At 44.0% G+C, this 27,103-nt stretch overlaps 8 protein-coding genes across 9 annotated transcripts; 3 read left to right on the top strand and 5 right to left on the bottom strand.

Moving 5' to 3' along the window:
• Positions 1-1,540: 1,540 nt before the first annotated feature.
• LOC115759452 (paired box pox-meso protein) lies at positions 1,541-15,771 on the top strand. 2 transcript variants are annotated; one of them, XM_030700383.1, is made up of 2 exons: positions 1,541-2,318; positions 14,052-15,771. In XM_030700383.1, the coding sequence occupies exons 1-2, from the start codon at positions 2,309-2,311 to the stop codon at positions 15,059-15,061; spliced, it is 1,020 nt and encodes a 339-aa protein (XP_030556243.1). In that variant the 5' UTR covers positions 1,541-2,308; the 3' UTR covers positions 15,062-15,771. The 2 variants fall into 2 exon arrangements, with proteins under 2 accessions (XP_030556243.1, XP_030556244.1); XM_030700384.1 differs by lacking the exon at positions 1,541-2,318 and adding an exon at positions 13,098-13,372.
• On the bottom strand, positions 11,506-12,467 carry LOC115759454 (cyclin-dependent kinase inhibitor 1C). The gene is made up of 3 exons (XM_030700386.1): positions 12,358-12,467; positions 12,224-12,299; positions 11,506-12,155 (listed from the first exon to the last, which is right to left on the bottom strand). The coding sequence occupies exons 1-3, from the start codon at positions 12,457-12,459 to the stop codon at positions 11,812-11,814; spliced, it is 522 nt and encodes a 173-aa protein (XP_030556246.1). The 5' UTR covers positions 12,460-12,467; the 3' UTR covers positions 11,506-11,811.
• On the bottom strand, positions 15,531-16,990 carry LOC115759453 (high affinity copper uptake protein 1). The gene is made up of 2 exons (XM_030700385.1): positions 16,796-16,990; positions 15,531-16,331 (listed from the first exon to the last, which is right to left on the bottom strand). The coding sequence occupies exons 1-2, from the start codon at positions 16,874-16,876 to the stop codon at positions 15,870-15,872; spliced, it is 543 nt and encodes a 180-aa protein (XP_030556245.1). The 5' UTR covers positions 16,877-16,990; the 3' UTR covers positions 15,531-15,869.
• A 1,634-nt stretch (positions 16,991-18,624) lies between these two features.
• On the top strand, positions 18,625-20,475 carry LOC115759497 (4-hydroxybenzoate polyprenyltransferase, mitochondrial). The gene is made up of 2 exons (XM_030700435.1): positions 18,625-19,772; positions 19,831-20,475. Exons 1-2 carry the CDS (start codon positions 18,741-18,743, stop codon positions 20,038-20,040), a joined length of 1,242 nt encoding a protein of 413 aa, XP_030556295.1. The 5' UTR covers positions 18,625-18,740; the 3' UTR covers positions 20,041-20,475.
• On the bottom strand, positions 20,428-21,938 carry LOC115759498 (eukaryotic initiation factor 4A-III). The gene is made up of 4 exons (XM_030700436.1): positions 21,705-21,938; positions 21,275-21,641; positions 21,016-21,207; positions 20,428-20,954 (listed from the first exon to the last, which is right to left on the bottom strand). Exons 1-4 carry the CDS (start codon positions 21,835-21,837, stop codon positions 20,447-20,449), a joined length of 1,200 nt encoding a protein of 399 aa, XP_030556296.1. The 5' UTR covers positions 21,838-21,938; the 3' UTR covers positions 20,428-20,446.
• A 315-nt stretch (positions 21,939-22,253) lies between these two features.
• LOC115759640 (tropomyosin) lies at positions 22,254-22,991 on the bottom strand. The gene has a single exon (XM_030700628.1). It carries the CDS (start codon positions 22,989-22,991, stop codon positions 22,254-22,256), a length of 738 nt encoding a protein of 245 aa, XP_030556488.1.
• A 127-nt stretch (positions 22,992-23,118) lies between these two features.
• Positions 23,119-24,032, top strand: LOC115759484 (plectin). Its single transcript, XM_030700420.1, has 2 exons — positions 23,119-23,217; positions 23,278-24,032. The coding sequence occupies exons 1-2, from the start codon at positions 23,134-23,136 to the stop codon at positions 23,995-23,997; spliced, it is 804 nt and encodes a 267-aa protein (XP_030556280.1). The 5' UTR covers positions 23,119-23,133; the 3' UTR covers positions 23,998-24,032.
• Positions 24,033-24,412: 380 nt separating this feature from the next.
• On the bottom strand, positions 24,413-26,693 carry LOC115759549 (sodium-independent sulfate anion transporter). The gene is made up of 2 exons (XM_030700507.1): positions 25,235-26,693; positions 24,413-25,178 (listed from the first exon to the last, which is right to left on the bottom strand). The coding sequence occupies exons 1-2, from the start codon at positions 26,691-26,693 to the stop codon at positions 24,604-24,606; spliced, it is 2,034 nt and encodes a 677-aa protein (XP_030556367.1). The 3' UTR covers positions 24,413-24,603.
• Positions 26,694-27,103: the final 410 nt, after the last annotated feature.

The following is a 27,103-nucleotide window of genomic DNA, read 5'->3' as shown; positions in this document are numbered from 1 at the left end:
AAACGTTCACAATGGCGATCATCAGAACGAGTCTGCGAGAGAGCAGCGAGTTAAATTCGCAACAAAAGGTACGCGCAGGTAGGCCAAACCAATCGCAGGGAGGCGTGTCCAACTCGTCGGTGAGAGCGTGAGTGAGTGTAGTGCACACAATCGCAACGTGGGCGCTCGCTCACACATACATGTGCGCACATGCAAGCACACAGAGCTTGACATGCAAATGTAAGTGTAATAGAGCGGCGTGAGACGAGTGCCATTCTAATGAGGGAACGACAACAACAATTGGCAGCTACCATTAAATGACGAAATGAAATGTTAGTGACAATAATATGAAGACAAAAACATTTTTTATAATTAAGCCTAACCATGCGAAACGCAACGCCTCGGCGAGAATCGAAATGCAGCATCCCAGCAACGCCGACAGCAGCCGCACCAGATACAAGGTGGGAGAGCCGCATGGCCCCCTCCTGGCTGGGTAAAGGCAAAAAGGGACATGGCCCTGCGCCGCTTTATTAGCAACAACGATCGCTCTAACGATACGATTTTGTTAATGAAGCAAAAATAGATGCACGCGATCATCAGCTAAATGGCGATGCCAAACTAGGCGGTCTGCCTCGGCCCCGCCCCCCGGTGTCAGCCGGCCTCAGTATGTGTGTGATGCTAAAAAGTCATGACATCGCTCGGGCACACTGCGGAACGCTACGGATACGCTTACTTGCTTCAGATTGGCCATTCAAGCATTCAAAAATTAACTCCGCCCGGTTGCGTATGGTTAGTCAGAGTCACAAGAGCAGACTACTCGTGCGCAGCTGAGATACGAGCATACAACTACACGATATATACTCACACTGACGCAAACACACATATATGCACATTTATCGCTGTCGGAGCACAGGAGCGCTTCGAGGGCGGTCATTGTCTCTTGGGCTCTAATATATTTTATAAAAGCCTATGCTTATCTTAGATTATCTTACTAAAACAAAAATATACCGAATACAATAATATATTCTGACCGATATTCTTCTAGACCCTGTAAGTGTTAAATATAGGCTGTTATATATGAGCTAGCCATACGTTTTTGAAATAAAAAAAAACTATACACTCAATTGATAATTGATTAGTTGATTATTTGGCTGCGCCTGTTCAATATCTACTCTCTCAATTGTTAGGCGCTCGCACCTTTGAGTGCGCTCCTGTTCGCTGGCAGACATACTTCATTTTTGTTATTTTGCCAGCCAACTAAAACACGCACACCAACACACAACAACAGCGCCATTAAAACCAACAAATACAAAGCGATCGCCGCCCTCAGTGAGAGTGTGTGCATCATGAACGCGAGTGTAAAGAGGAAACACAAATCATGCACAGACACATGCACGCACGCACACAGTTGCATGCAGGCAAACAGCCCGGGAGAGAGAGAGAGTGAAAGAAGGAGAGAGCACGAGATCTTGGGATGCTGCGTCGCTGTTGTCGTCGTCGTCGTCGTCGTTGCTCGTTTTGGCTGTTGGTTCTTTTCGCATGTGGCTGTGGATTGATGAACGTGAGCGACCGTTAGTCGCAGTGGACACGGGTGACGAACAACAACAAGTTGGAGCTGTGACTGTGCAAGTGAAAGGCGCGCTGCTCCCACACGGAACACGGATCACGGATCACGGAGTTGAAAGCAACGGCCAATTGGATTTTAATGCGGAACTGCAAGTGACAAGAATAAGTGTGATCTTTGTGTTTGATGTGTAATGCAAATTCTGATTCCGATTAATTACAAACAAGCATTTGTTATTAATGGCGAATTTCTGGCCACCGACTAGGCTGATAATATTGCACAAAATCTGAAAAGTAAATTCGTAAAGTGACCAAATGTACCACACACAGAAATCAAGTGTGAAAAGTGCGTGATAATTTTTGAACAAAACCCATCGATCGCTTGCCAAAATGTGCTAATCAGATTTCAGCTGTGGTTCAGCAACTCACCTGTCTACAGGTAGCCCGTAACTACGTTAAAAGCGAAGCGAAACGCCAGCCCAATCGAAATCCAATCAGGCAACCCAACTGGCGTCGCGCCGGCAACAAGCGCCGTCAATTTGTACAAATTTCATGCCTTAATTGAAACTAACAATACGTCCAAGTGTGATTATTTAACGGTTAACCCAAACTCCCTGCCACCCGATTACAATTAAATAAAAAAAAATATATATATATAAGTATTAATTCACACAACAGAGAAAGTACTGAAATTGGATTTGGAGTAGCTTATGAGTAGCTGAGATAGCTAAAAGCAGAAACAATTGTGGAGTTCTTCAATCTGGAAATGGACCCAGGTATGTTGCAGCCACATAAACAATTAATATTGTTAGCTTATTAACATTTATCTTAAAGCAGACAGACATTTGTCTTAAATATGAATAGTATTATCATTATGATACCCCATACCAACTTTCTAGCACGATCAGGTCATCAGCCTGATCTTTTGTAATCCCATTCGCAAAACTGAGAAAACCGTCGGCATTTCTTGGCTTGGGTACAACATTTCCTTGAGTAAAGTGGGGAAATTCATGCTGAAGTCAGAAGACGTAAAGTCACATCCTGCTAACCCAGTCGCCAAGTGAACACCTGACCCGGTGTCGCAATGTCCAATGCAAACAAAGAGCAGCTACCTTCGAGTACAAGTCCAAGACACTTTTCGATATAGCCGTATTTGCTTTTGATTTTCGTTTCAAAGGTGAGCAGCGCCAACGAAGCCGCCGTCTACTGCGCATGATCGACAGCCTCCCGGTAGCAGAGTCGATTGTTTGTCTTGGCCGGAGATGGGCGATGCCAAAGCTGAGGCCCAAGTGGAAAATATTGTCGGTAGCGACGTTGTCAATGCCTCTAATTTAACTAATGATCGTTGTAATGTTTGTGGTCTGTGCCACGGTGTTTGTCGTGCGGTCTTCACTTTTGCCGCCAAGTGTCCGTGTCTCTGTTTGTCCATATACTTTGGCCCAAAAAAACAAGAGGAACAAAAATTGAGCATAATACCACATAACATTAGCTTGCCGGCCAAAATTCATGTAGAGAGTTGTGTTGAGTGCCGGATTTGTGGACATATCGATGTTCAATTAGGCATCTGCGCAATCTTCAAAATAAACGCAATTCCAAATATTTTGGCATGCGTTAAAACAAGTGCTTAAAGACTTCAATTATGTAATAGCCTGATGCCATCATTTCCATCATTAGCCCAGTTCAGTAAGTGGTAATCAAGAAATTGAAAAATTTCTGTAATATTTCTTTAAAATATATTTGTAAAGAATATCACTTTTAATGTTTTCTACATTATGAAATACTGTTAAGGTTTTTACTCTGCGAATGGTGTCCATTCGAATCAGAAATAAATCCAATAAGCCATTTTTGAGCAGCTACAAACAGCTTAAACAATTACTAATATATATATTATAATATTTCTATTAGTACTGATGAAATGCTCCAACAAAATCACGCAGTATTTATGTAATTTTTCCATCTATGCAACATGTAACGAATGTAGCCGCTGTCCTGCCGCATTTAGAGCTTGGAAGATCTTGCACTTTGGTCCATTAATGACTTGCTTTCGATGTTTTGACATTTTGTTTGTGCACAGCATTGTTTGCTTAGAAGGGCCAGACAGAGCAGCGGAGCCAGTGGAGCCAGTGCAGCCAGTGCCATGGTAGATGCAGAAATGCGTGACTAACGGCAACCGGTAGCCATCTACTTCGGTAGCTAAACATAAAAGCCCAACACGGGCTGCCAACGGGCGCAGTGGCGAGATGCTAAAATCACAGAAATGGGCAGTAAAACAAAAGGCAATAAGAACAACAACAACGACGACGACGACAGACGACCAAGATGCAGACGAAGACGGTCACAAATGCAGGCAAACACTTGAGAGAGAGAGAGGAAAGAGTCGCGTCAATGTGTACACGTCTTAATGGAAGTGTATATATGTGCACGCATATGCCCAGGAGGAGCAGGGCGGCAGGGCAGTCACGGGCAGTCATCGTAAAACTCCTGATATTCCTGATTGCGTTCAAGTTTTGGCCAACGCTTGACTTACTTGATTATATGGCGTCGGTCGTCGGTGGCCCGCACAGAGGCGACATTAATTAAATCAGCCGCCAGTTAGCTGGTGCGTATATATATTTCATTATGCTGATGGCCGCCCACTTGGAGCCGCTCCCGCAGGATTTGCTGGCACTTGACAAGTGCAAGTGCAACATGAGCAGCACAAATGACGTCCGCTTCGATGGCAAAACTCTGCTCATTAACATAAATTTAATGATTTTCTAATCACTGCATCTGCCACAAAGGGGGGCACGGGCACGTGTTGGCGCCCCTTGGGTAGTAATTAATGCGCACTCATCAATATGAGATGCCAAGCCGAAGCAAGGCAAACATCTGGCTAGATGCTTGAGCTCGACTAAGTCTTAGACTAACCCCTTGATGCCGCTGGCGATTCCCAAAGGGGACGACCCGCGACCTACGACCTACGACCGGAACTGCAGCTCCAGAGCTCAAAGTGCGCCGGGCAACACATGACAGCGCAGCCAAAATTTATGCCTGTCAGCGGCGGGCGTTTCTCTTGTCGCACGCATAGCTCGGATGCCGGAGCTGGCGGCGCAGCGGATTCGGTTCTAGTACATTGGCAATGATTGGTTGGATTTTGTGCATTTGCCATTGTTTTAGTTGCTCTCGCTGTGTGCATTTCGGCAATGCGCGCTCGCATTGTCCACATTCTTGGTACGCGTAATTGAAGTCACCGCAGCATGTCTTGGGCGCGCCCCCTTTTACATGCGCCGGCAACGGGAACGGGCACAGGCAGCCCGAGGCTCGGGGCTCAGACGCTGTCATATTTTCGTAGTGCGATTCGGCGGGGCCTTGGGATCTAGTGCGATGCCAGTTTGCGGTGGCTGCCGTGATTTATGGAGCCATTCATTTCTGTTGACAGACAAAGTTGTTGACGCTGAAGGAATCTATTTAGTTTTATGTACTTTTGATATCCACACGCAGGGGCCAAGGGCAAGGGCACGGGCGCGGGTGAGAGTGAGGGTGAGGGCGAGGGTAAGGGTGCATGTGCTCTAAGGCGGAGCTCAAACAAAGTAATGAGCTTAATTTATTATTTAAAGCAATAGCTTATATTGAGTTCATCTGAGATTTATATGCAGAGCTGTCAATATGATGCAATTTATTGAAAAGCAATTAATTAATTAAATGTTATCAAAACCTTGGACAGTTTCAGTGGACGAAGACAAGCGATCCATCGAAAACCGAAGCACAAAACATAATACAAAATGTTATTTAACTTTCGAATTCTTGAATTCTTGACTGGGGACAGAACAAACTTAAACTCGAGCCAGAAAAGCAAAACAAATTTCTTATTAAATTTAATAATTTTTTTAATCCTATTTCAAGAAACCCAAACTCTATTTACATGGGTTATTAAATTAGTATTATAAACTAAATTAAATATTCTTCATCTTTTCGATCTTTGTAAGTTAGGCATAACTTAAGCTCCCTGTACGATGGCAAGTAGCGTACCACAAGCAAGCTTAAATTAAAGATCGGTTAATTTAAAGTAAACACATGACAATCCCGCACTCTTTTTGCATGATAACGCTAGGAATTGAACTCTTGCTGATTAAATGGGAATAACATTGCCACAGTTCAAAGGGACATCTCGACGGACAGTCTGCGTGGCAGACGCTTCCTTCTTCTTGGCTGGCCCAAGTGAGTGCGGGCTTGTAAAAAAAAATGCACTGATAAATAAATGCGATTGTGCGGCAAATTGTGCAACGCTCCGAATGCAAAGTTGTCGACAAGCTCTTATATAGCACTTAGTATGTATATTGGCATGAAATCATGTAAAACGTGAATTTTAATCGTCACCGAACAAGTGAAAAGAATATTTTTAAAACAACAATAAGAAGTTTGGGCTGCTAACACACATTGTGCGTATGTATTAGTTTGCTTAAATGGGGGCTAACATTGCGTATACGCAATGCACGCAAAAATGAAATAAAACCGCCGAGCCTCAACAGAATTCAACTGAGTTGTTAAATTAATTTTTGCTGCAATGCAAATGCAAATCAAAAAAGAAACAATTAAAAGGTCTGACTAACTAGCGGATACCCTATATAGCTACCCTCTATAGCTTCTTTATGTCACACTGTGCACAGACGTGAGAAATGTATCGCAGCTGTAAAATGTTAACATGTTAACAGTCTTAACTGTGCTCTAATATTTACATGATCCTAATAAATTTAGATCATGTTAGCGAAATATACAATTGGTGTAATTTTAAGCTTGGCTTAATGTGTAAATAAAATTAATTTATGTGCTGATAATAGGCTTAGATAATAGGTAGGATTTGTATTTTGACTTGTTTTGCATATGTTATTGATTTCAGTATTTTCATATTGGTAAAATTTAGGAAATTCTGCTTCGATAAGCTACAACAAACACGGTCACTCTGCTTTGAGTACGTTGCAGTTATAAGAACTTAACTGTTATTCTGTTGCATGCATGTGCGCCATATTCCGCGTAAATGGATTTATACAGAGTATACGTATCCACAATTCACCCTCTTCGCTTTTGGCGGCGGCAGCACACTGTCAATCAAATTGTATGGTAGTCCCGGGCTGTGGCCAAAGGAAGCGGGCACCGCATGCCAAGAGCAAGAGATTTATGGCACTAACACAGCCATACTGCAGCATGTACATACATACATACATGCGTATGTATGCATATGTAGTTGCAAGTGAAAAAGGAAATTTAATTTGCCATGCTTTCTTTGCTGCCGTACAGTTTTTTGCAGCATTGGCTAAATAATAACGCAAATCATGTCCTCGAAATAAATAAAAAATAAAAAAAAAAAAATTATAAATTTAAAACGATGCCATTTCATGCCAAATTTATATTCCATTTCTGCAGTGCGAATCCAATTGGCGGCCATTTTGTTTATCTGTTCGTCTTGTTCATATATTTTATCATAAGTTTGCCTTTCCTTTGTATGCATCGAACTAATAAGTCTGTGTTTTTCTGCATTTAATTAAAAATACTTATAAAAATATAATGGTAAATTATAGAACGCTTCGTTTGAAGTGGAAACGTGTTAATTGACATTTTGCTCATTGCTTAAATTCGAAATGAGATGTTATTTAATTTATTGCATTTCTATTGTGTTTTGATTTTCTTTTGGGTTCGCTGAATTGCGAATCGTTGATTAAATGCTTATGGCCCATGGCATCATACCAAGTCATAAATAATACAATATATTTAAATGTACAAAAAAAAAAGGCAATCGCTTATCAGTCTGTTGAATTTGTTAATTTCAATTATGCATAAAATTAGTTTATTGCCCCTTGGCATTTGAAATTTGTTTCTGACAGATTTCAAACAAACATACACACATGTATACATAGAATATTGTTCTGCTCGAAACTATAAAAAATAATATAGCAAAAGACACTGTCACACAGACAGAGATTTCAATTCAGCGCCTAGACCAATAAAAAACAAGGGTATAAAAAGAATACATATACTATATGTATGTATAATCGTTTCTTATCAGCATTCAAGTAGGAAATAAATTAGTCGCGGCATACAATCTATATATGTATATATATATATATATATATATTCATATTTAATCGCAGCATTGATATGATAGGCCCTTCAGCATCGTATATTTGAGCTATTTATAAATGTATATATATTTTTATAAATATATATTTCGTTGCGATTTAGCAAAATATTATTTTTAATTAGTTATAGTTAGTTAAAGTTTGTTAATTGCTCCTGTAATTGGATTTGCATGCATCAGTGCATTTTAGGTGAACCTTTAACGATTTTATATAATTTATATGTGCATACAAATGCGGCAGGCCTTTGGCAAAAATTTAATTGCCAAAGGAAACTCGAAGCGGTTTCTGTCAAAGCGTATGTTTTATATTTTATTTAATTTGTTGTTGTTGTTGTTGTTGTTGTGCAAAATTTCGCAGAATTAGAAAGCGTCAGATAAGTGCGTAAATAAAGGCATTTGACTGCATTGGCAACTGCTCCAACTCCATTTGCTGGAGCATTCTGTAATTTGTTTATCGGCCGTCGCAACGGCGGCTGCTGCGGGAACAATGGCCGCCACTGTATTCGGCAATTTCCCAGAATTTATGAATTATAATTTCGCTTTATAGACAATTTTAATTGAGCTTTTTATGGTCTGCGCCGGGCCATGCGCCAGGGGCAGCCCTCATCGCCCTCAAGGGCTGCTCAGCTCAGCTCTCTCAGAAAAAGTGTTGGATTTCAGTGCAAACAGAGCCATTTGTTAGCCATTTGTACCCGCTACCGATAGCGACTTCCGCTGCCTCAGGACCCGCAGAAGGACTCTAATGACAGCCCGCAGCGATTCATAAAACCAAAATCCAACTGCAAATATTGGCCGGGCAGGGCTGGCCCTGACAAAAGCAAAGGCAAAACAACAAAAAATGAGTTTATGATTTTTTAAGCTGTTTGCCAGAGCTCTTCACATTTCGTAGGTGTATTTGCCTTTCATTAACAGAAGCCAGCGCGGAGCTACTTGGATCAGTAGTTCGCGATCTGTGCTAGGCCCAGCTTCCGTCTTGTTTGTCTTGATTAGCTCGGTGACTAGTGGAAATGCCAGGATACGGATGCTCATTAGAGACAATGTAGCGACACTTTTATAGACATCAGCGCAAACATGGTCTAGAGCGTGCATTTAAGTAGCCCAAGCCCATTTTATTTTATTTTTGTTTTTTTCTTGTGCGTAACTTAAAATTAAATAAACAATAATACATGCATGTCTACGTAGTGTGTCGTGGACTCTCTACACTCGAAGGTTTCCGAGAGCAAACAAACACGCAAAATAAACCCAACGGCAACGGGCAAACACTTCAGTTGCATCCGAGCTGGGAGCTGCCCTGGGTCTGGCCTGGCCCTCAGATCGTAACCCTGTGATCGTAACCGACGCGACTCTCGAATTTGGAATCCTCAACGGCGGTGGCATGTTTGCACCTTTAATAAGACCAACACCAGGCAACATAAAATCCAATGCCGACGGCAACCTAGACACCGGGTCATTGTGGCACGATCGAAGGGTCACCGACGGCGACGGCGACGCGACGCGACGGTAGCTCATAGTTAAATCTTTGTGGACTCTGACTTAAGTAGTATTTACTTTCTGCACGCCCATTGCAATAGAATCTTGAAATACATATGTATTTACTTTGTTTTCAGATATTGTTTTTGTGCCTCTCTCTCTTGTACTTCTTGTTATTTTAACAAGATCATCCCACATTTAACAGTTGAACGTTAAATTCGATCGACAAAAAAAACTATAGATTTTTTAACTGGAGAAAACTAAGCAATAATTTATCTAAATTTGTTTTGATGGAATAGTAGCACGTCGCAAAAATGTTTTTTGCAAATAAGTTCTTGACTCATCTTAAGCCCCAATCCAAGGCGAACCATGGGCTATTTAATTGTAGCGTTAATAGCAAAAATACGTGACTAATTTGCCGGCGACTCTCTGCCAGACGGGCTGAGCGGATCCCCGGATGTTGTTATGGCTATTGGTCACAAATCAGAAGTCAACATATAAATTTAAGCCTGAGCTGAAGATCAGCATTAGAGAGCCAAGTGATAAGCTAGAAACTCTTGATAGCTCGGGAAGGGCTCCAATTTTTCGGGCTAGTAAGCGTGCCATCCTTATCAGCCGGCATAATTCAATATCATTATTAACAATGCAACTTTGGCGCCCATTAATCTTTCATAATTGCCGAAAATTGATGTCATGCGTATTTGAAAAGCCATTAAAATGACGCAGTAAACATTGATCTAAAAAACGAAACAAACAGAATAGAAATACGCACAGCATCATTCATTGGGGCAGACAACTAAAAGTATTTGTGGAGACAAATTTATGAACGTTTAGCACAAAAGTCAAGCACTCGAAGATAATGTTGTTGAGCAGAGCAACAAATTGCAGCTATCACTGCGGATGCCACGAATGCCTGGCCAGACGGGGATCGAGCACAGATACCGACGGATCGAGGCAGACAAAATACAACAACAAAAAACGAGAAAGAAGGGCTATCTTCGGCACGCCGAAGATTTAATACCCTTGCAGACCCAACCTTTTCATAGTGCTTTGCCCGTATCTAAGAAGCACAGGGAAAATAATTAATGCAGAGTATGGTTAAGATATCTTGAAAAACAAAAGAGTTTTTCATGCAACAACTTAATTTCCGACCGATCGTTCCTATGGCAGCTATATGACATAGTAGTCCGATGTTGATAGGATTTCTCATATACATGAGGAGCATAGTAAAACTTATTAATGCAAAGTATGGATAAGATATCTTAAAAAACAAAAAAGTTTCCATACAACAGCTTAGTTTTCGACCGATCGTTCCTATGGCAGCTATATGATATAGTGCTCCGATCCAGCCGATTCCGACATATTTACTGCGTGCAACAGAAGAAGCACTTCTGCAAAGCTTGAAAGCTGAGAGACTTGTCTATATCTACTCTCCGTCTATGGGTAACATATTGTATGACAAACTTATAATACTCTCTGCAAGAGTATAAAAAGAAGAAAGAACCGCAGCCAAATCCGGGTAAGGGAACATTTGTCGAATGTGTATGATCTTTGGCGTTACTTGTTGCCGCGTTGGCATTGAGAAAATTTGCTCCTGTGTGGCTCTGTCGTACGTGGGCCCCCCTTTTGTAACTCAATTCGAAAATAATTAACGATCGCGAGATTACAAATGTCAAACATAATGTCAAGTTGGGCTGCCTTCGTATCACATTCGCTGTCACTGGGAAAATGCCAGGCAAAATGTTCAAAGACGACAAATTCACAGATACATAAAGAAAAACCACCGAGCCTGAAGCTGAATGAAGCAGCTACTCCACACTCCACACTACACACTCTGCAGTCCCAGTCCCAGTCCCAGTCCCATTGCCAGACCCACTCCCAGATCCAGACCCAGACCAGACGGCAATGCGTGTGGGTCTGCGGCGAGCGCCAGCCGATTTGTTGTGACTTATGTCAAAACAATTGTGTTACATCTTGATGCGCTCCTGAAGTGGATGCTTAAGACTGAGATTTGTGAATCTGATTATAAGAGCTCGAAAGTAATTACATGGCTTAAATTATGGTGTAATATATGTTGAATGCTAAATGGACCGAAAATTAAAATATATATTCATTATATATTTATATACTATTATATATATTAGCTAGATCGGAAAGCTTGAGTGGAAAATACTCAGAACAAATAAAAATTAAGATCGCAAACGTAACTAAAACTTTAGTTTAAAATTATCAAATATGTTTGCCTTTTCGTTATAGAAAGTATATAGAAAATGATTCTTGAAACATTTATATTTGAGGTCCTTTTTTTTAAGTAAGAGAAAAATGAGAATATTTTCTAAAATTTAGAAAAACTTTCAATTTGTTATTTGATAAATGTTTTCTACGAATTTATATTATAATTTTTTATTTTTTTAGTTTTTTAAATATGAGAAAAACTTTTGTAACAAGAAAGTTTGTTTTCTAAAATGTAAAGAAATTTCTATAGCTTAGTTTTTTTTGGTAAAAAGAAAGAGTTTTAACCGTTTACCAAGATGCTTAAAACAGCACTAAGCAAATGTGTTTCAGCTTAGTTCGTATACCAAATCCCTTTAAAGAAATCTTAATCGTAAGTGCATATACCAGTTGGAAACACCTTTGAGTCGTCAGTGGAAAAGGGCGTGGTTAATAAACAGGTAGAAATATTTTAATTAACCGTCAGTTGGGGCTGGAGCTGGGGCTGCAGCTGTGTCAGGAGCTGGAGCTGCAGCTGTGTCAGGAGCTGGAGCTGGGGCAGAAGCTGGGGCCGGGGCTGCAGCTGGAACCGGGGCTGGAGCTGGTGCTGGTGCTGGTGCTGCAGCTGGGGCTGTGGCCGGAGCTTGAGGTGGAGTTTGAGCTGCAGATGGTGCTGGAGCAACGCCTCCCGCAGGGGCAGCACCAGCCGCAGCTGGTATAGGTGCAACAGCTGCGGGTGGTGCTGGCGTGGGTGCAACCGTTGCGGGACCGCCTGTGGCATTGGCCTGGCCCACAATAACCGTACAATTGCGACAGATTACTGTAAAGTTATATAGAGATATAAATAGTTATATAAAGAGGCCAAGCACAATGTCGCCCAAGTCATACAATACTCCTTCGAATCGCTTTCGTCGCTCTCATAGTCCCCGAATATGCCTGAGATCCAGTCATAAACATCGTTTTTCTGCAAAGCTAATTGACTTAGTCGCGAATCTCAGTCGAGCTATAAAGAAAAACAATACCGTTCTTGCTGCACGTTCCTCGGCAGGATTGGCATGCGCTGCCCGAGACCACAGCGCCAGGACTATATGGAGCAAAACAATAAGTTTAGTTCCAACAGGCATCTTGACTTTAACTGACCTGCGAGCTGGCCGAGACATCGGCTTTTATAGACAGCCGCCCAAGTGGAGCGCACGGAGTGCACTGTTTTTGTAACGTGCTTGGAACACACTAAAAGTAAATAGTAAATGCTTTTATGATGCAACAATTAGAATTATGTGCGGTTTTTACACGAGCTCAACTACTGCCTCGCCTACAGATCCAAGCATATCTGTATCTGTATCTGCATCTGTCTGTAAGGCTGTCGAGGCGTATGCTAGAGCTATTCCCAATGCGAATCAACTTTGTTGGGAGCACCGGCTAGTTTATTTATGCAGCTGCACGTTTCGCTTGGCCCATTTGTCTGGCGAATGGCCCCAACTGCGGATTACAACAACAACTGATCGAAGTGCAATTGACAAATGCGCAAATGCATAACCATAAAGTACACGAAATTCGATGCAGTCTGTTGATGCCGCTTCAGTTGGGGCAACAAGTGTCTGAAGGGTTTCCAATTTGAATTTTGTAACACGAGACTCTGCAACAGTCCAGCACACACACACACACACACATTATTTTAATTATGGCAATGGGGAGCGCCTCGTTAAAGTACTAGCTACAATATTTCAGTTATGAATGAAAACCAATCGAGGTCGATACACTTGTTTGTTAGTTCCTCAGACGGCTTCATCTCCCTCCATCTCCGATTCCTTGGCCTTTGTCCGGCTCCTTCCCGAGTTCTTGCACTTGCAGTTGCACTTGCGGCGCGTGTAACCCGGCAGCCCTATTGTGATTTTTATGGCGCTCTTAGGGGCACTTCTGCTGGCCCTGTACGTGTTCTTAGTTAAAGTTGTACTTCTTGCTGTTGCTGTGTAACCTGAGGCTAACTACATGATTCTAAATTGGACGACGCAGATGTGCGAATTTTCTTAAGTGATGGTAATAACTTGGCATTGGCTTCGGGGCAGAGGAGCAGGTGCTCCAACCCATAGAGAATTATTGCTATATCAACTATTTTCATATAACAACATCTAAAACAAAGAGAATTCCAAATATTTATTTGAAATGAAATTACATAAAATATTCAACATTTTGTTTGCTTTTAATTTGAAATTAATTCGAAATGAAATATGGAAATAATTATATTTTAATGGGGAAACAAAACTTTGCCCAGATTTAAATAAACAAAATATTAATTTATTTTTTTGTTAATTGAAATAAGTAATTCTCAGGGTTTTCGATAGATCCGTGCAGTTAGGTAAAGGGACAGCTCCGGCTAATCATTGCGTCGACATACAAAATGCATTTCCGCACGTTCGCCGCATTTATATAGCTTTTTTCTTTCTATGCCGCAATCTTTAGCATGATTCGCACACACACACACACACCCACACCCGCATCCGCAGTTCTGGGAAGCAAACTGTAGCGATTTTCAGGCGAACCAGAGGTCCATAGACCCCAATCCGCTCCCGGCTTCCCAACCGGAGCTAATTAGACGCAAATGTGCTTTTGTTCGCCCTCTCGTTAGCTCCTCTTGTTGTTGTTGTTGCCTTTTCTATGCTCACACACACACATGCACACATATTTATACAGTGCTCTCTGCTTCATCTCCTTTCAGAGTCGCAGTGCCCGCAGTACGGCGAAGTGAATCAGCTGGGCGGCGTCTTTGTGAACGGCCGGCCGCTGCCGAATGCGACGCGCATGCGGATCGTGGAGCTGGCCCGGCTGGGCATCAGACCCTGCGACATATCGCGCCAGCTGCGCGTGAGTCACGGCTGTGTTTCGAAGATATTGGCGCGCTACCACGAAACGGGCTCCATACTGCCGGGCGCCATTGGCGGCTCGAAGCCGCGTGTCACCACACCCAAGGTGGTCAACTATATACGGGAGCTGAAACAGCGCGATCCGGGCATCTTTGCCTGGGAGATACGCGATCGCCTGCTCAGCGAGGGCATATGCGACAAGACGAATGTGCCCAGCGTGAGCTCCATTTCACGCATACTGCGCAACAAGCTGGGCAGCATTGGCCATCATCATAGTGCTGGTAATGGTGGATCCGCATCCCTGGGCATGGGCAGCAACGGCAGCAGCGGCACAGGCGGCAACGGGAACGGTGCAGCCAATGGCAGCGCCGTTCAGCACACACACTCCGCGCACCAGCATCATTATCATCACCAGCATACGGCAGCCGCGGTGGCGGCCAGTGCACATCATGCGCACGCCCACGCCCATCTGTACAATTCCATCTACCAGCCGTATACCGCGGCGGCTGCCTATAGCATGAAGGCCGTCTCCTGCGGCAGTCCCTCGCCGCCGCAGTCGGCGCAGACGCATCAGCTGCGCAGCGTGGCCGCCGCCCACTGGCCCTCGTCGCACTCGGTGACCGACATTCTGGCGCATCACCAGGCCGTTGCCCTGCGCGCCAGCTGCCAGGGCAACACAGTCTCTCCGCTGCCGATGACGCCGTCGCCGGTGACCGCCGCCACCGGCGGACAGCCGCTGCTGGACTGCGAGGGCGGAGCGGCACAACAGCCGCCGTACAACTACTATATGTACTTTCAGAATGGCGGCATGCATCATCATCATCACCACGGAGGCATGATGACGGCCGGGGCAACTGGCTTATGAGGCGACGGCTTCCAGCTCCCAGTTCCTCCTGGACCGGTTGATGTAAGTTGGACAGATTTCGAATCGTGTCCAATTGTAAGTAACTGCAGCTCGAATTGTTAGTCAGGCATGTGTGAAGGGTTTAACTACGATATATCTATATATATACATAATCATATATGATACATATACGAGAATATAGTGTAAGGCTTACTCTAAGGTCCGTACGCCAATGTCCAGCTCGCACATAACACTAACAACTCCCATATAAGAATTGATCAAAATAGGGTTTAGTTAGACATTGGGCAAAGGGTCTAAATGATTTTAAAATAATAGATAGGTGTAGTACAGGTGTGCGCCATGGAGCTCTCTGCTTAAACGAATTTTATGTAATTTGGAGATTTTCTTTTTTTTTTTTTACATTTATAGGCAACTTTGTAATTGTTAAAAAACAAAAATAAAGTATTGAGTTGTGTTATAAAATGTAAAAACTTTATTAAACCTAGGTTCTTGTTCTCATAATTATTTGTACATTATGCTCTTTAAGTATATACTAGTTGACTAATTTATGCCATAAAACTCAAAACGAAATTTTATAAATAAAATTGTTTTTTTTTTCAAGCAAAATATTAATGCCACTTTTATAATAACTTTGCGGTAAAGTGGGCTGACAAGAAACATGCTCGGACTGAAGGCGTGGCGCTTCAATCAAACTTAAAAAAAAAAAAAAACAAAAAAAAAATACTAGTTGCAGGCTTATTTTAAATCTTGAAATACATACATATTGTGCTGTAAATATATATGTGAGCCTTAGCTGAATATAGTTTGTTCAAGGGCAACACTCGCTCTCTTGCGGATCTTTCTTGATCCAACCAAAGAAAAAGTAACCCACGCCCAGACCCAAAACCACGGACAAGCACAGCCAATAGTTGAAGTTCATGAATACCAACATGAGCAAATAGGAAATGATAATTTGCACCAGATTCAACAGAGATTGGATTATGTGCGGCGTGTTGAAAATGCGTTGCCAATATGTCTTCTCCCTGATTTCAGCCAGTGGCGTTTCCGAGCAGCCGCCTCCGCAGTCGTTCATACTGTTCTTCTGACGCAGCTCCGCTGCCAGCTCAGCCTCCCTGCGCGCCTCTCGCCGAATTAGTTGCTCACGCAGAAACTTGAGCAGCTCGTAGAGAAAAGAGAGCACAAAAAATGCAATGCAGGAGAAGGCGAACTCGGTAACTGTTGCTGCCACCCAGCCACGCCACAAAATTCGCTCACAGTGGCCGCCATGGAACTGTTGAGAGAGGAGAGACATAACATTGATCACAGGGTGACACAGGTAAACTAGATTATACATGATAGCTAACAGATTACTACATGCATTCCTATCGCCAGAGCACCCGGTATTTCTTAATATCTGTGCATTGCTCAACAAAGCTCTTCGAGTTGAGAGAGTGTGAGAGTGAGAGTGCGAGCTAAATTTTAGCATCACAGCAAAACAATTGTTTGCATGTATTTGTACCTGCGCAGAGAGTGTGCGAGATGTGCTCTGAGTGTGATCTGGTGAATGCGAACTAAATTAAAATAAATCTCGGCACTCGCTGCTGAATGCAAAGGAGAGCGACATTAGTTACATCTACAGCAAATAAATTGGAAAGCAGACGGATATATATACGCTCAACCCCTATAATTGTTGTTGCCATAAAAAGCTGCAGCTGCAGTGAGTGCAATGGGATAAGGCTTTAGTATGATACTTACCACCATGATCATTGGGCAAGATTTGGCAGCGGTAACAGATTCTGATCCATGATCATCATGGTCCATGGTCATCAAGTCCATTGTAATTGGATTTTGAATACAATTCAATTAACCGCCAAGTGAAAACGAACGTTAAGTGCCTGAGCCTGAGTGATAACAGCGTTGACACTTGCTTAACTGCTGAGAGCGAAACGTTGACTGCTTGGAACAGACGAACGTATGCTGTTTTTTAAAGAAAACCTGACACTAATCCCGCCAAGGCGATAGCCGGTGCGCTTATCTCTGAGAAATATGCGTTATCAGCAAGCGCGGAGTGCAGGCGGCGATATCATCGATAGCGCGCATGCGAGGAGAGCCCAACGATGTTGACCCCATTGAGTAACAGGTGTGTGGGAGAGAGAGCGACAGAGAGCGCAACTGAGATGGAAACCCAAATGTTAATGATAGTCCATCTATTTATCTGTTGCAGATCTGCATGCTGTGCAGCTGGCTGTGATCTGGCCTGGATACTTGGTAGAGCGTTAAACTAGTATTTTTTCTTGAGCAAATTCTATTTCAATATTGATTTATGGATTTTCTGAAGTTCACAAGAGTGGTAATTAAGATTATTGGTAATTGGCCAAAGTATTTATTTTATTGTACGCAGCCAAGTATGTTCCCATGTATGTGCATATTTCTCGGGCGATAGCAACCGTCGACGAGCGAATTTGCTCGATGTCTGCATTAGGCCCTCTTGGCTTTGCTAATGTTTTGTTTCTAACTGGTGCAGAATTGCCTTTGGATGATGGCCGTGCGCAAAAACTCTACGGCCGTGTGCAAAAGTTACGGTTATTCTTAGTTGCCGTGCGCAGATTTCGAAAGATTGGTGGCGCGTGCAAAATAAACGGTAAACGATATTGGCTTGGTCTAAATGGTTGCGTTATTGAATAGTACATTGGTTAAAGCTATTAGCCAAAACTTCAAAAGCTTCAACTAAATTTATATGTACTAGAACAGGCATTCAAAGTGCATAAGCATTTAAAGTGGTCCAGTTGAAATTATTTGTTTGATGCTTTTCATCTTTTTATGGTTTATCCTGGTAGAAGTTCACAAGTCCTGGATTCTCATCATAATTTATATTTTATCATTTTACCTACATAGGTAATCATGAGATTAACTATAATTTCTGCCTTCTGTAATGACAATTTGGTTAAGTTTCTTGACAATCAGTAGCGGGTATGGACTGTGGAACTATTTTGTTGAATTTCTAAAGGTTTACATAGTTGTCTTAATACTAAAGAACTTCCTGTTACTCTGAGAAACGTATACAATTTCAAAGTCTATACAAAATTAAAGATACTGAAAGATTGGTTCTCGGAAATTAGATCTTCCTCAATCCTTTCCAATGACCTATAAGCCTAAAATGCATAATTACTATTTTAAAAATTATATTTATGTCTAGAATTATGTATTCGAATTAGAGAACGTCCATCATAATCTGTTTAGAGCGCGTGATTTGAAATCTTGTTTTTAGCCTTACCATACTGATGTAAAACGTTTATAATTCAATGATGTGGCAGCATTCAAAAAGCAAGCAGCAGTGTGACAACGCAGTTGCTTATGCAGAAGTAGGTATATTTTTCAGAATATCGTATATAGCATTAGGTAAACTATAAGTTAGCTTGATATATAAACAGCGATAGCGATATTTGCTTAAATTTGTTCAAAATTTGCATTTGATGCTGGCTAAAAATGTATGATCATGCTAACGATAACGCCAGTATTGTTTATTTTCAAATGACGATATATCGATACGATATCGGAATACCCCTATGCAAAGCCCAAGTCTAGAGAAAGAAGTTCTTGCCAAATTTACCATACAGTCATTCTGTATTAGATAGATTCTAACTGCATATATCAATGTGTACATTATTCCAATAAGAAACCCACTAAGCACAGCATTAATATGTTTGCGTTACGACATTTGCGACTACAGGGCAGGGCTAAACTGTATTTGCCATACGCTGCAGCAGCAGCAACAACAACTGTAAAACACATGCCAGCTGTGCCGGCGCGTGTCTACATTGGGCTGCACACACACGCCAGTGACTGCCGCAAGCAGAGACTGCTGATGCTTCAGGAGCACATGGCTAGCTGGAGGCTGCATCAAAGAACTACGACAACAGTGTCGGAGTCTTCAGGCCCGGAAAGCAAGGCGCCGTACAAATCATCGCTTCTACAGGAATTGGCTGCCGCCACTAAGCCATACGCACAGCTGATGCGCATTGATCGGCCTATTGGGACGTACCTACTCTTTTGGCCCTGCGGCTGGAGCATTGCGCTCAGCGCTGATGCCGGCTGCTGGCCGGACTTTACCATGCTGGGTCTGTTTGCCACGGGCGCGTTGATCATGCGCGGCGCCGGTTGCACCATAAACGATATGTGGGACAAAGACATCGATGCCAAGGTGGAGAGGACGCGCACACGTCCGCTAGCTTCTGGGCAAATCACGCAACTCGATGCGATTGTGTTTCTCTCGGCGCAGCTTAGCCTTGGCTTGCTAGTGCTTGTGCAGCTCAATTGGCAATCCATATTGCTGGGCGCCAGTTCGCTGGGCCTAGTCATTACGTATCCACTGATGAAGCGTGTCACCTACTGGCCGCAACTTGTGCTCGGCATGTGCTTCAACTGGGGCGCCTTGCTGGGCTGGTGTGCTACTCAAGGTAGCGTCAATCTGGATGCCTGCCTGCCATTGTACCTATCTGGTGTTTGCTGGACCATTGTCTATGACACCATCTATGCGCACCAGGACAAGCTGGATGATTTGCAAATTGGCGTAAAGTCCACAGCGCTACGTTTTGGAGAGAATACAAAAGCTTGGCTCGCGGGTTTTACGGCTGCCATGCTGGCGGGCTTGTCGGCGGCCGGCTATGCCTGTGATCAGACACTGCCCTACTATGCCGCAGTTGGGGTCGTTGGAGCACATTTAGTGCAGCAGGTGCGCGTTCTTTGGACTAAATACATTGACTTTCGAGTAAACTCGCACTTTTTTACAGATCTACTCACTCAACATAGACAATCCCAGCGACTGCGCCAAGAAATTCCTTTCGAATCATCAAGTGGGCCTCATCCTGTTTCTGGGCATTGTGCTGGGCACTCTGTTGAAGTCGGAGGATAACAAAAGACAGCGCAAAGCATCGACAGCGCCCGCAACTACTCCCGCATATGTACCCTTACCGCAATCACAGCCAGACGTTATAAGCTGAAATGTTTTATGGTTGTGATGTTAATTTAATTTTCATCCAACATTTGCGCTTTCTTTTCGCACTAGACCAAAGTCTGTAGTTAGCTAAATAGTTTAATTAATGTATATGGTTTTATTTTGTATTTGTAATTTTAATGGTATTCAATGCAGATTGCTATGACAATATTAATACCTCGGGAAAAGTCAAAGAACGTTTCATTTTTGCACGCTTTCATACTTAACGACCTTCAACCTTTGCAAACGAACCGGTTTCTGTATTAATGCTTAATCGTTAGTTTTAATTACAAATACAGATTATGATGTTTGTGTGTTGTAAGACAAATACTCTTCATGTGTATTCTTTTCAGCTAAGAGAAATTGGTTGAAGTTGTACATAAGTGAAATAAACTAGTTAGTAGAAATGAAAATTATATTAAATCTGCCACATTCATCGGCATCTCGTCGATTTGCGTTGAATAATATTGCTCAATATCACGCAAAATGCGTATATCATCGGACTTTACAAAGTTAATGGCCACACCCTTGCGTCCAAATCGACCCGAGCGACCGATGCGATGAATGTACAGCTCACGATTGTTGGGTAGATCGTAGTTGATGACCAAGGACACCTGCTGCACGTCTATGCCACGCGCCCACACATCGGTGGTAATGAGGACACGTGACTGTCCAGCTCGGAACTCTTTCATGATTTCGTCACGTTCCTTTTGCGGCATATCGCCGTGCATGGAGCTGACCGTGAAGTTCGCTTCGCGCATCTTCTCAGTCAGCCAGTCCACCTTGCGCTTGGTGTTACAGAAAATGACCGCCTGTGTGATGGTCAGTGTGTCATAGAGATCGCATAACGTATCGAATTTCCATTCCTCGCGCTCCACGGCCACAAAAAATTGTTTAATGCCTTCCAGCGTCAATTCATCACTGCAATGGAAATGGGTTTAAAATAAGATACGAATGTATTTACTTCTTATTTTCTTTTTACCGTTTGACCAAAATTCGAATAGGATCCGTCATGAATTTAGATGTCATTTCCAGAATCTCATGCGGCAGGGTAGCAGATATGAGCACCACCTGCGTAGCTGGCGGCAAATACCGGTAAACATCATAGATTTGTTCCTTGAAACCTTTGTTCAACATCTCATCCGCTTCATCGAGCACCAGCATTTTGATCGCTCTACGGGATTCACACATGTTAGATATGTAAGCATGGTAGGTCATCAAATAAAGAGGTAAAACCTTACCTTGTGCGCAGAACACGCCGCTTGATCATATCGAAGACACGACCCGGTGTTCCACTCACAATATGCTGACCGTAATCCAGCTTGCGTATGTCCTCGCCCAGATTTGTACCGCCAATGCACACATGACACTGTACGTTCATCATATCGCCCAGAGCAAGAATGACCTTTTGGATTTGGACAGCCAACTCGCGTGTGGGTGACAGACACAGCACCTGGGTCTCACGCAGCGTTGTGTCCAGGCTCTGTAGTATGGAAATGGAAAATGTGGCAGTCTTGCCCGTACCGGACTGCGCTTGGGCTATGACGTCCCGCCCCTTAACAATTGGCTTGATGCTGCGCTGTTGTATGGCCGAAGGTTTTTCAAAGCCTACATGGATTACATATTATTACCAACGAGATCTTCATGATGCATACACACACAAGCACTCACCGTACGCGTAAATGCCGCGTAGCAGCTCCTCCTTGAGGTTCATAGCATTGAAGGTGGGTATCACCTCAACGTCTTCGCTAGTCTCAAACTCCACGTTCGAGAGATCCTCGGCCTGTGCATTCTTGCGCGCCATTTTTAACTTGTGCTTGACTTAAGAATTCACAATAATAGTTTTACCAAGAGCAACGCGAATTTTCTAAATATTTTTTCTATAACTTTCATGCGGCTTGGGGATGGAAAATTGAAACAACCTCAACTATCGATAGCGAAGCGTCGATATATCGATAGCGGTTGAAATCAATACTTCTAGAGTTGTCAATAAGATGGTGGGAATTTATTTCAATTTGAAAAGGCCGCGCTTTTCATTGCGAGCTTAATTTGTTCAATTTAATTTTTGACGCGACTTTGTGCTAATATTTGTGAATTCGCTTTGTGTCTAACACATCAGTAAAAACTCTTATCTGCATTTATATTACTCGTATAAATGTAAAGAAAATATATGAACACAATTTATTTTAAACGTGCATGATTAAACGGAATATAAAAATATCACATCTTGATAAATCGGCTGAAAACCCGTTTAAATGATTTAAGGTCGTTTCTTTTTAGTTTTTTTATCTTCTTAAATATATTTCGTACGTTTTCTATGCGCTGTTTGGCCTCTTCGGCCGCATTCTCTGCCTTCTTGGCGATTTCTTCGGTCCGATCAAGATCAGCTCTGGCTTTTTGCATGCAAAGGTTCAAGTCTTCAACCCGCTTTTTGCTGTCTATTATCAGCATTTGCTTTTCCTGTAGCTCTGTGTTGGCATTGGCTGCAACTTCCAGAACCTGCTCTAAATTATTTCTTGCCTCTTCCAGGATGTTCTGCATTAGCTCCAGATGCTGTTTGATGTGCTGGGCCACGCGCAAAGCCGTCTCAATGTTGGATTTGCTATGTCCTAGCGCCTTTTTGACCTCCTCTACGACAGCATCGGCTTCGATCTGACTCTGTTCCAGCTGTTCGAGCAACTGCTTCTTGCCATTCAGTGCAGCCTCAGCCGCTCGAGCGGCCTGTTCAGCCTTGTCGGCCAAGCGATTCATGGCTCGCCGGCTGGCCTCCTCGCTGGCGCAGTTTTGTGCATCCTTGGCCGCCGTAGCCTCATTAGCTGCATTCGAGGCAATTTTTGTGGATTTCAAGTTAATCTTGCAGTATTCCGGATCGCCGCCCTGCTTATGACATTTATTCATATGGTGAGACGCTTTGCGATTGCACGCGGGCTGTACTCCGATCACCAGTACGATGCTCATTGTGAAGATCAACACCAGGGGCTCGCAACGCATTGGAAATTTGGCATCTTACAAAATTCTCCAAGCTCAGCTGTCAGCATTGATTATTTGAACACAATATATTCTCAACTGTGATCAGAAAAGGCATCTGAAACTGTACAGAATGACTGCTAAGGCTGCACTGCTTCTATTCCTGTTGCTCTTCCCTCTGCCCTGGACCCACGCCTTTGGCTACAAGACGGGTAAGGTAAGTGGTTGACAAATACTTTCGATGCCGTTGACAATATGGTACATGAATGCATTTCAGTCCCAGAAGCGATCTATAGGTTTATCCAGCTTACATTACGATGATGGGCAAAATGAGGGCATGGAAGATTGTAAGAAGGAGGGTGGAGATGGTTCCAATGTACAAGTGCCCATTAAGTCGGTGCCACGACAAAAGGCCTCCTGCATTGCCATGAAGGCAGCACAAGAAGCGAAAGCTGCATCCGATGCTCAGCTGCCGGCCGCGGAAAATGCTGCTCACCAGGTTAAGATGCAGCTGGCAGACAAGGCGCTGGCCGCAGCAAATGCCGCAGAGGCTGCCCTGGCGGGCAAAAAGCAAATCGTTGATCAACTGGAATCGGAGGTGCGTGAAGGTGAGCTCGTCGTCCAGGAAGAGTCCGGCTCCCTGCAAGCATCGCAGGGCAACTGCAACGCAGCCACACAGGCGGCAAGGCAGGCTGGCTTACAGGTGAAGTCCTTAAGCGATGCCGTCAAGAACGCCCAGGCCAATGTGCTAAACTCGGAACAGGCGGCCAACGGTGCCCAGCAGGAGCTCATCGAGAAACAGCAGCTAGTCGAGGCCGCCAAAAAGCGCGTTGAGCTGCTCCTCCGTCAGCTCGACGGAGCACGAACCGATTTCAGGAATACCCAAAAGGCGGCCGAGCGTGCCGCGGGCGCCGCCCAGGAAGCCAAACAGCGCGCCTCCCGGGAACGCCGCATGGCCGAAATACGCTTCAAGCTGCATCAGCATATGCATCAGTAAATACAATCATATTCAAAGTACTGCTTTTTTATTTTTCAATAAATTTATTTTTATCTGTTTGCTCAATATATCTCTTTGTTGAGCTGCTCTTTAAGTAAATAAGATGGATAAGCCGCGCAAGAATCAAGAATTTTTTAATAGAAGTATTCAAGTAATATCTAAATATATGTCCTGACTGACTGACTGACTATTTCGTGATCAACACAAAAGCTAGGTCGGACTCGGCTATTGATGCTGATCAAGAATTTATATAGTTTATGGGGTCGGAGATGCTTCCTTCTGCTGCCTGTAACATACATTTCGCCAAATGGTTTATAAATATTTTACCCTATTTTAATGGGTTCAGGGTATAAATTGCGTAATAAAAATAATATAAATAAAAAAGTCAAGCGAATATTTTATCGCAGCCTTGTCTGGGCTTAGCTTTAAGATAAAACATTAAACATCACTTCCATGCATTTTCCGCACTTTTAATCGAATTTAAAACTGAGCGGCTAGTTAAGAATATTGTTTCATACAATTGTATTCCACCAATTTTCCACAATTGTGGGTGAAACCTTACCCAAAATTTAAGCTTCTACTTCTTCTTTGTTGATGACCAATCAGCTAGAGTCTGGCCAGGGATAGAGTACTGGTGCTTGTCATGCTCCCACAATCGCCTGCACAATTGCCTGCTTCCAGTGAGTCCACCGAATGCGACAGATTATCGGACGCATTTGGCAAGAGTTCCAGGCTGAGAGCGTGTGTATTGTAGCAGAGGATCAGCTTGGTCTTCAGGCCCTCGAAAATGCTTACCACACTTGGCTTGAGATTAAAGAAGATTATTTTTTGCTGACGCTGTTGAAAATCTTCCACCATGGAGGAGATTACTTTGGCGGCTGTGAAGTCGGCTGCAAAAATATATGTACAGTCGATGACAATGGGCAGCGTTGTCTTGCTGCCGGACTTGAGCACCATGTTCCTAACGAACTCCACTGAGGGAAATATTAGGCAACGATCTGGCGTGATCTTTATAAACTTAATGCCATGCTCCGTCTCCAGCTGCTCCAGCGTTATCCTGGGCCGTGCCGCGTGGTAAAGTATAAAGAGCTGATTAGCTCCAATAGCCACAACGATGCCTATCTCTAGGGGAAGCACCAGGCAGGTGATGAACGCCAGCAGACCAGGCACAAGATCAGCGCCTGTAAATGCGGATAATCTAAATAAAAGCTTGGTGGCGCTCAAGCTATCAACTTACGTTTGCTGCGCCACATGGGCACCACGATCTGGTACTGCACCTGGAAGACCACGGCCGATATGATGATGGCAGCCAGCACAGCCTTCGGAATAAAGTAAAAGTACTCGGTGAGGTAACTTATCGAGAGCACCACGATGATGCCAATATATAGATTGGACATATTGGTGCGACAGCCGCTGGCATTGTTGACGGCGGAACGGGCCAGGCCGCCGTTGCTGCGATAGCCGCTCACCAGGGAGGTGGCGACGTTGGCCACGCCGGTGGCAAACAGTTCCTGGCTGACATCGATCTGCTTGTCCTTGGCAAACGCCTTGCAGACGGACACGTTCTCTAGCAGCGCTATGATCGGCACTATAACCAGGCCATAGCCCAGGCTGTGCACCATTTCGAGGAAGGTTTCGCCGGGAGCAGCGGGTATGCCAGCTGTGGCATTGCCCGGCTGCGCCTCGATCGTAAAATTTGGCAACGACACTGTGGGCAGACCAGGTGGTATGTAGCCTGTCAGCCGGAACGGATTCATGTTGTTTGCCTCCAGATGCATGGCCACCCAGGTGGCGCCAATGACAACAGTCGCATTGCGGGTAACGCCGACAAACTTGATCACCTCGTTGAGCACGCGCTGCAGCTGACTCCGCTCGGACTTTTCCTTGGGGCCTATGCGTAGTTGGCTTAGGCTGCGAATGGCCAGCAACAGCACCAGGCAGCCAAAGCCCAGGCAGCTGTCCCAAATGCGCAAGTGTTCAATGTCGCGCAACATGCTGATCCAGCTCTGTAGAAACGAGCCACCCTCACCGTTCACACCCAAAATGTACTTCATCTGCGAGGTGAGCACAATCAGCGATACGGCACTGGTGAAGCCCGCGCTCACCGGGCCCGAGACAAACTCCACTAGACAGCCCAGCTTAAAGATGGCCATAAGGATCTCTATGATGCCGGTGAGAAAAGTAAGCAGCACTGAATGTGCCCAGGAGCCGTGGGCGAACTGATATGTCATCAGCGAGGCGACGGCGGTGCTTCCAATGGTGTTATCCTTGCAGGTGCCCAACAGAACGTACACAAAACAGCCCAAGAACGAGCCATAGAGACCCGACTCTGCGGGCAGGCCCACCACGCCCGAGTAGGCCAAGCCCTGAGGTATGACCGTGAGCCCAACAGTAAATCCGGCTATAAGATCACCGATGGCATCGTTCCTGTTGTACTTGGGCAGCCATTCAATAATGGGCAGGCGCTTCTTCAGCGTCTTCATGCGACACGCACTCCTCGCATAGCTCATGCAGCACGAGGCTATTGTTTCATTGTCCTGCTTGACCGCCTCCAGTTGCTCGAGACTCTTGTACTTGGAGGTGCGATGATCTTGAATCAGTATGAAGTCCGTGGAGGAACTACGAAACTGCGCCTCCAGCTCCTGACTCACTTCCGCGCGCTTACGAAACGTCACCTCCGTCTCAAGTGTGGACATTGTGTATTTGCCTTTGCCTAGATCCGGTATCTCTTGCTGTTAGCTTCGCCGTGCGGCAACTAACTGAGAGCTAGCGCCGGATGCTGTGCGGGAGACAAGCAATCTTATCGAAGCTGCCAATGTTTGTCCAGTCGAAATATGTGGAAACGGGACGCCGGTTGTTTGTTTCGGCCACACGACTTGCTGTTGACTACGCGACACTCTTGTTTGGCCTGGCATTGTTGGCCCTGTCAACTGGCACAGCTGTCCCCGTCGCTTTAAAATTTTTCCATTTATCAAATTGAGACGGTTTTCAACGACAAATTGGGCGCGCAAATTATCACGTATTATCTATTATTTCTTGGAGCAATATTTACATTAATCGGAAGCAGCGAAATCTCGAACGATTTCGGAAACTAAATACGCATTTG

Source organism: Drosophila novamexicana, unplaced genomic scaffold, assembly GCF_003285875.2.
Source record: "Drosophila novamexicana strain 15010-1031.04,08,12 unplaced genomic scaffold, DnovRS2.1 tig00000308-arrow-arrow-pilon, whole genome shotgun sequence".
NCBI lineage: Eukaryota > Metazoa > Arthropoda > Insecta > Diptera > Drosophilidae > Drosophila > Drosophila novamexicana.
Note: the sequence above shows the minus strand (reverse complement) of the source record. Positions and strands in the feature narration are given on the sequence as shown.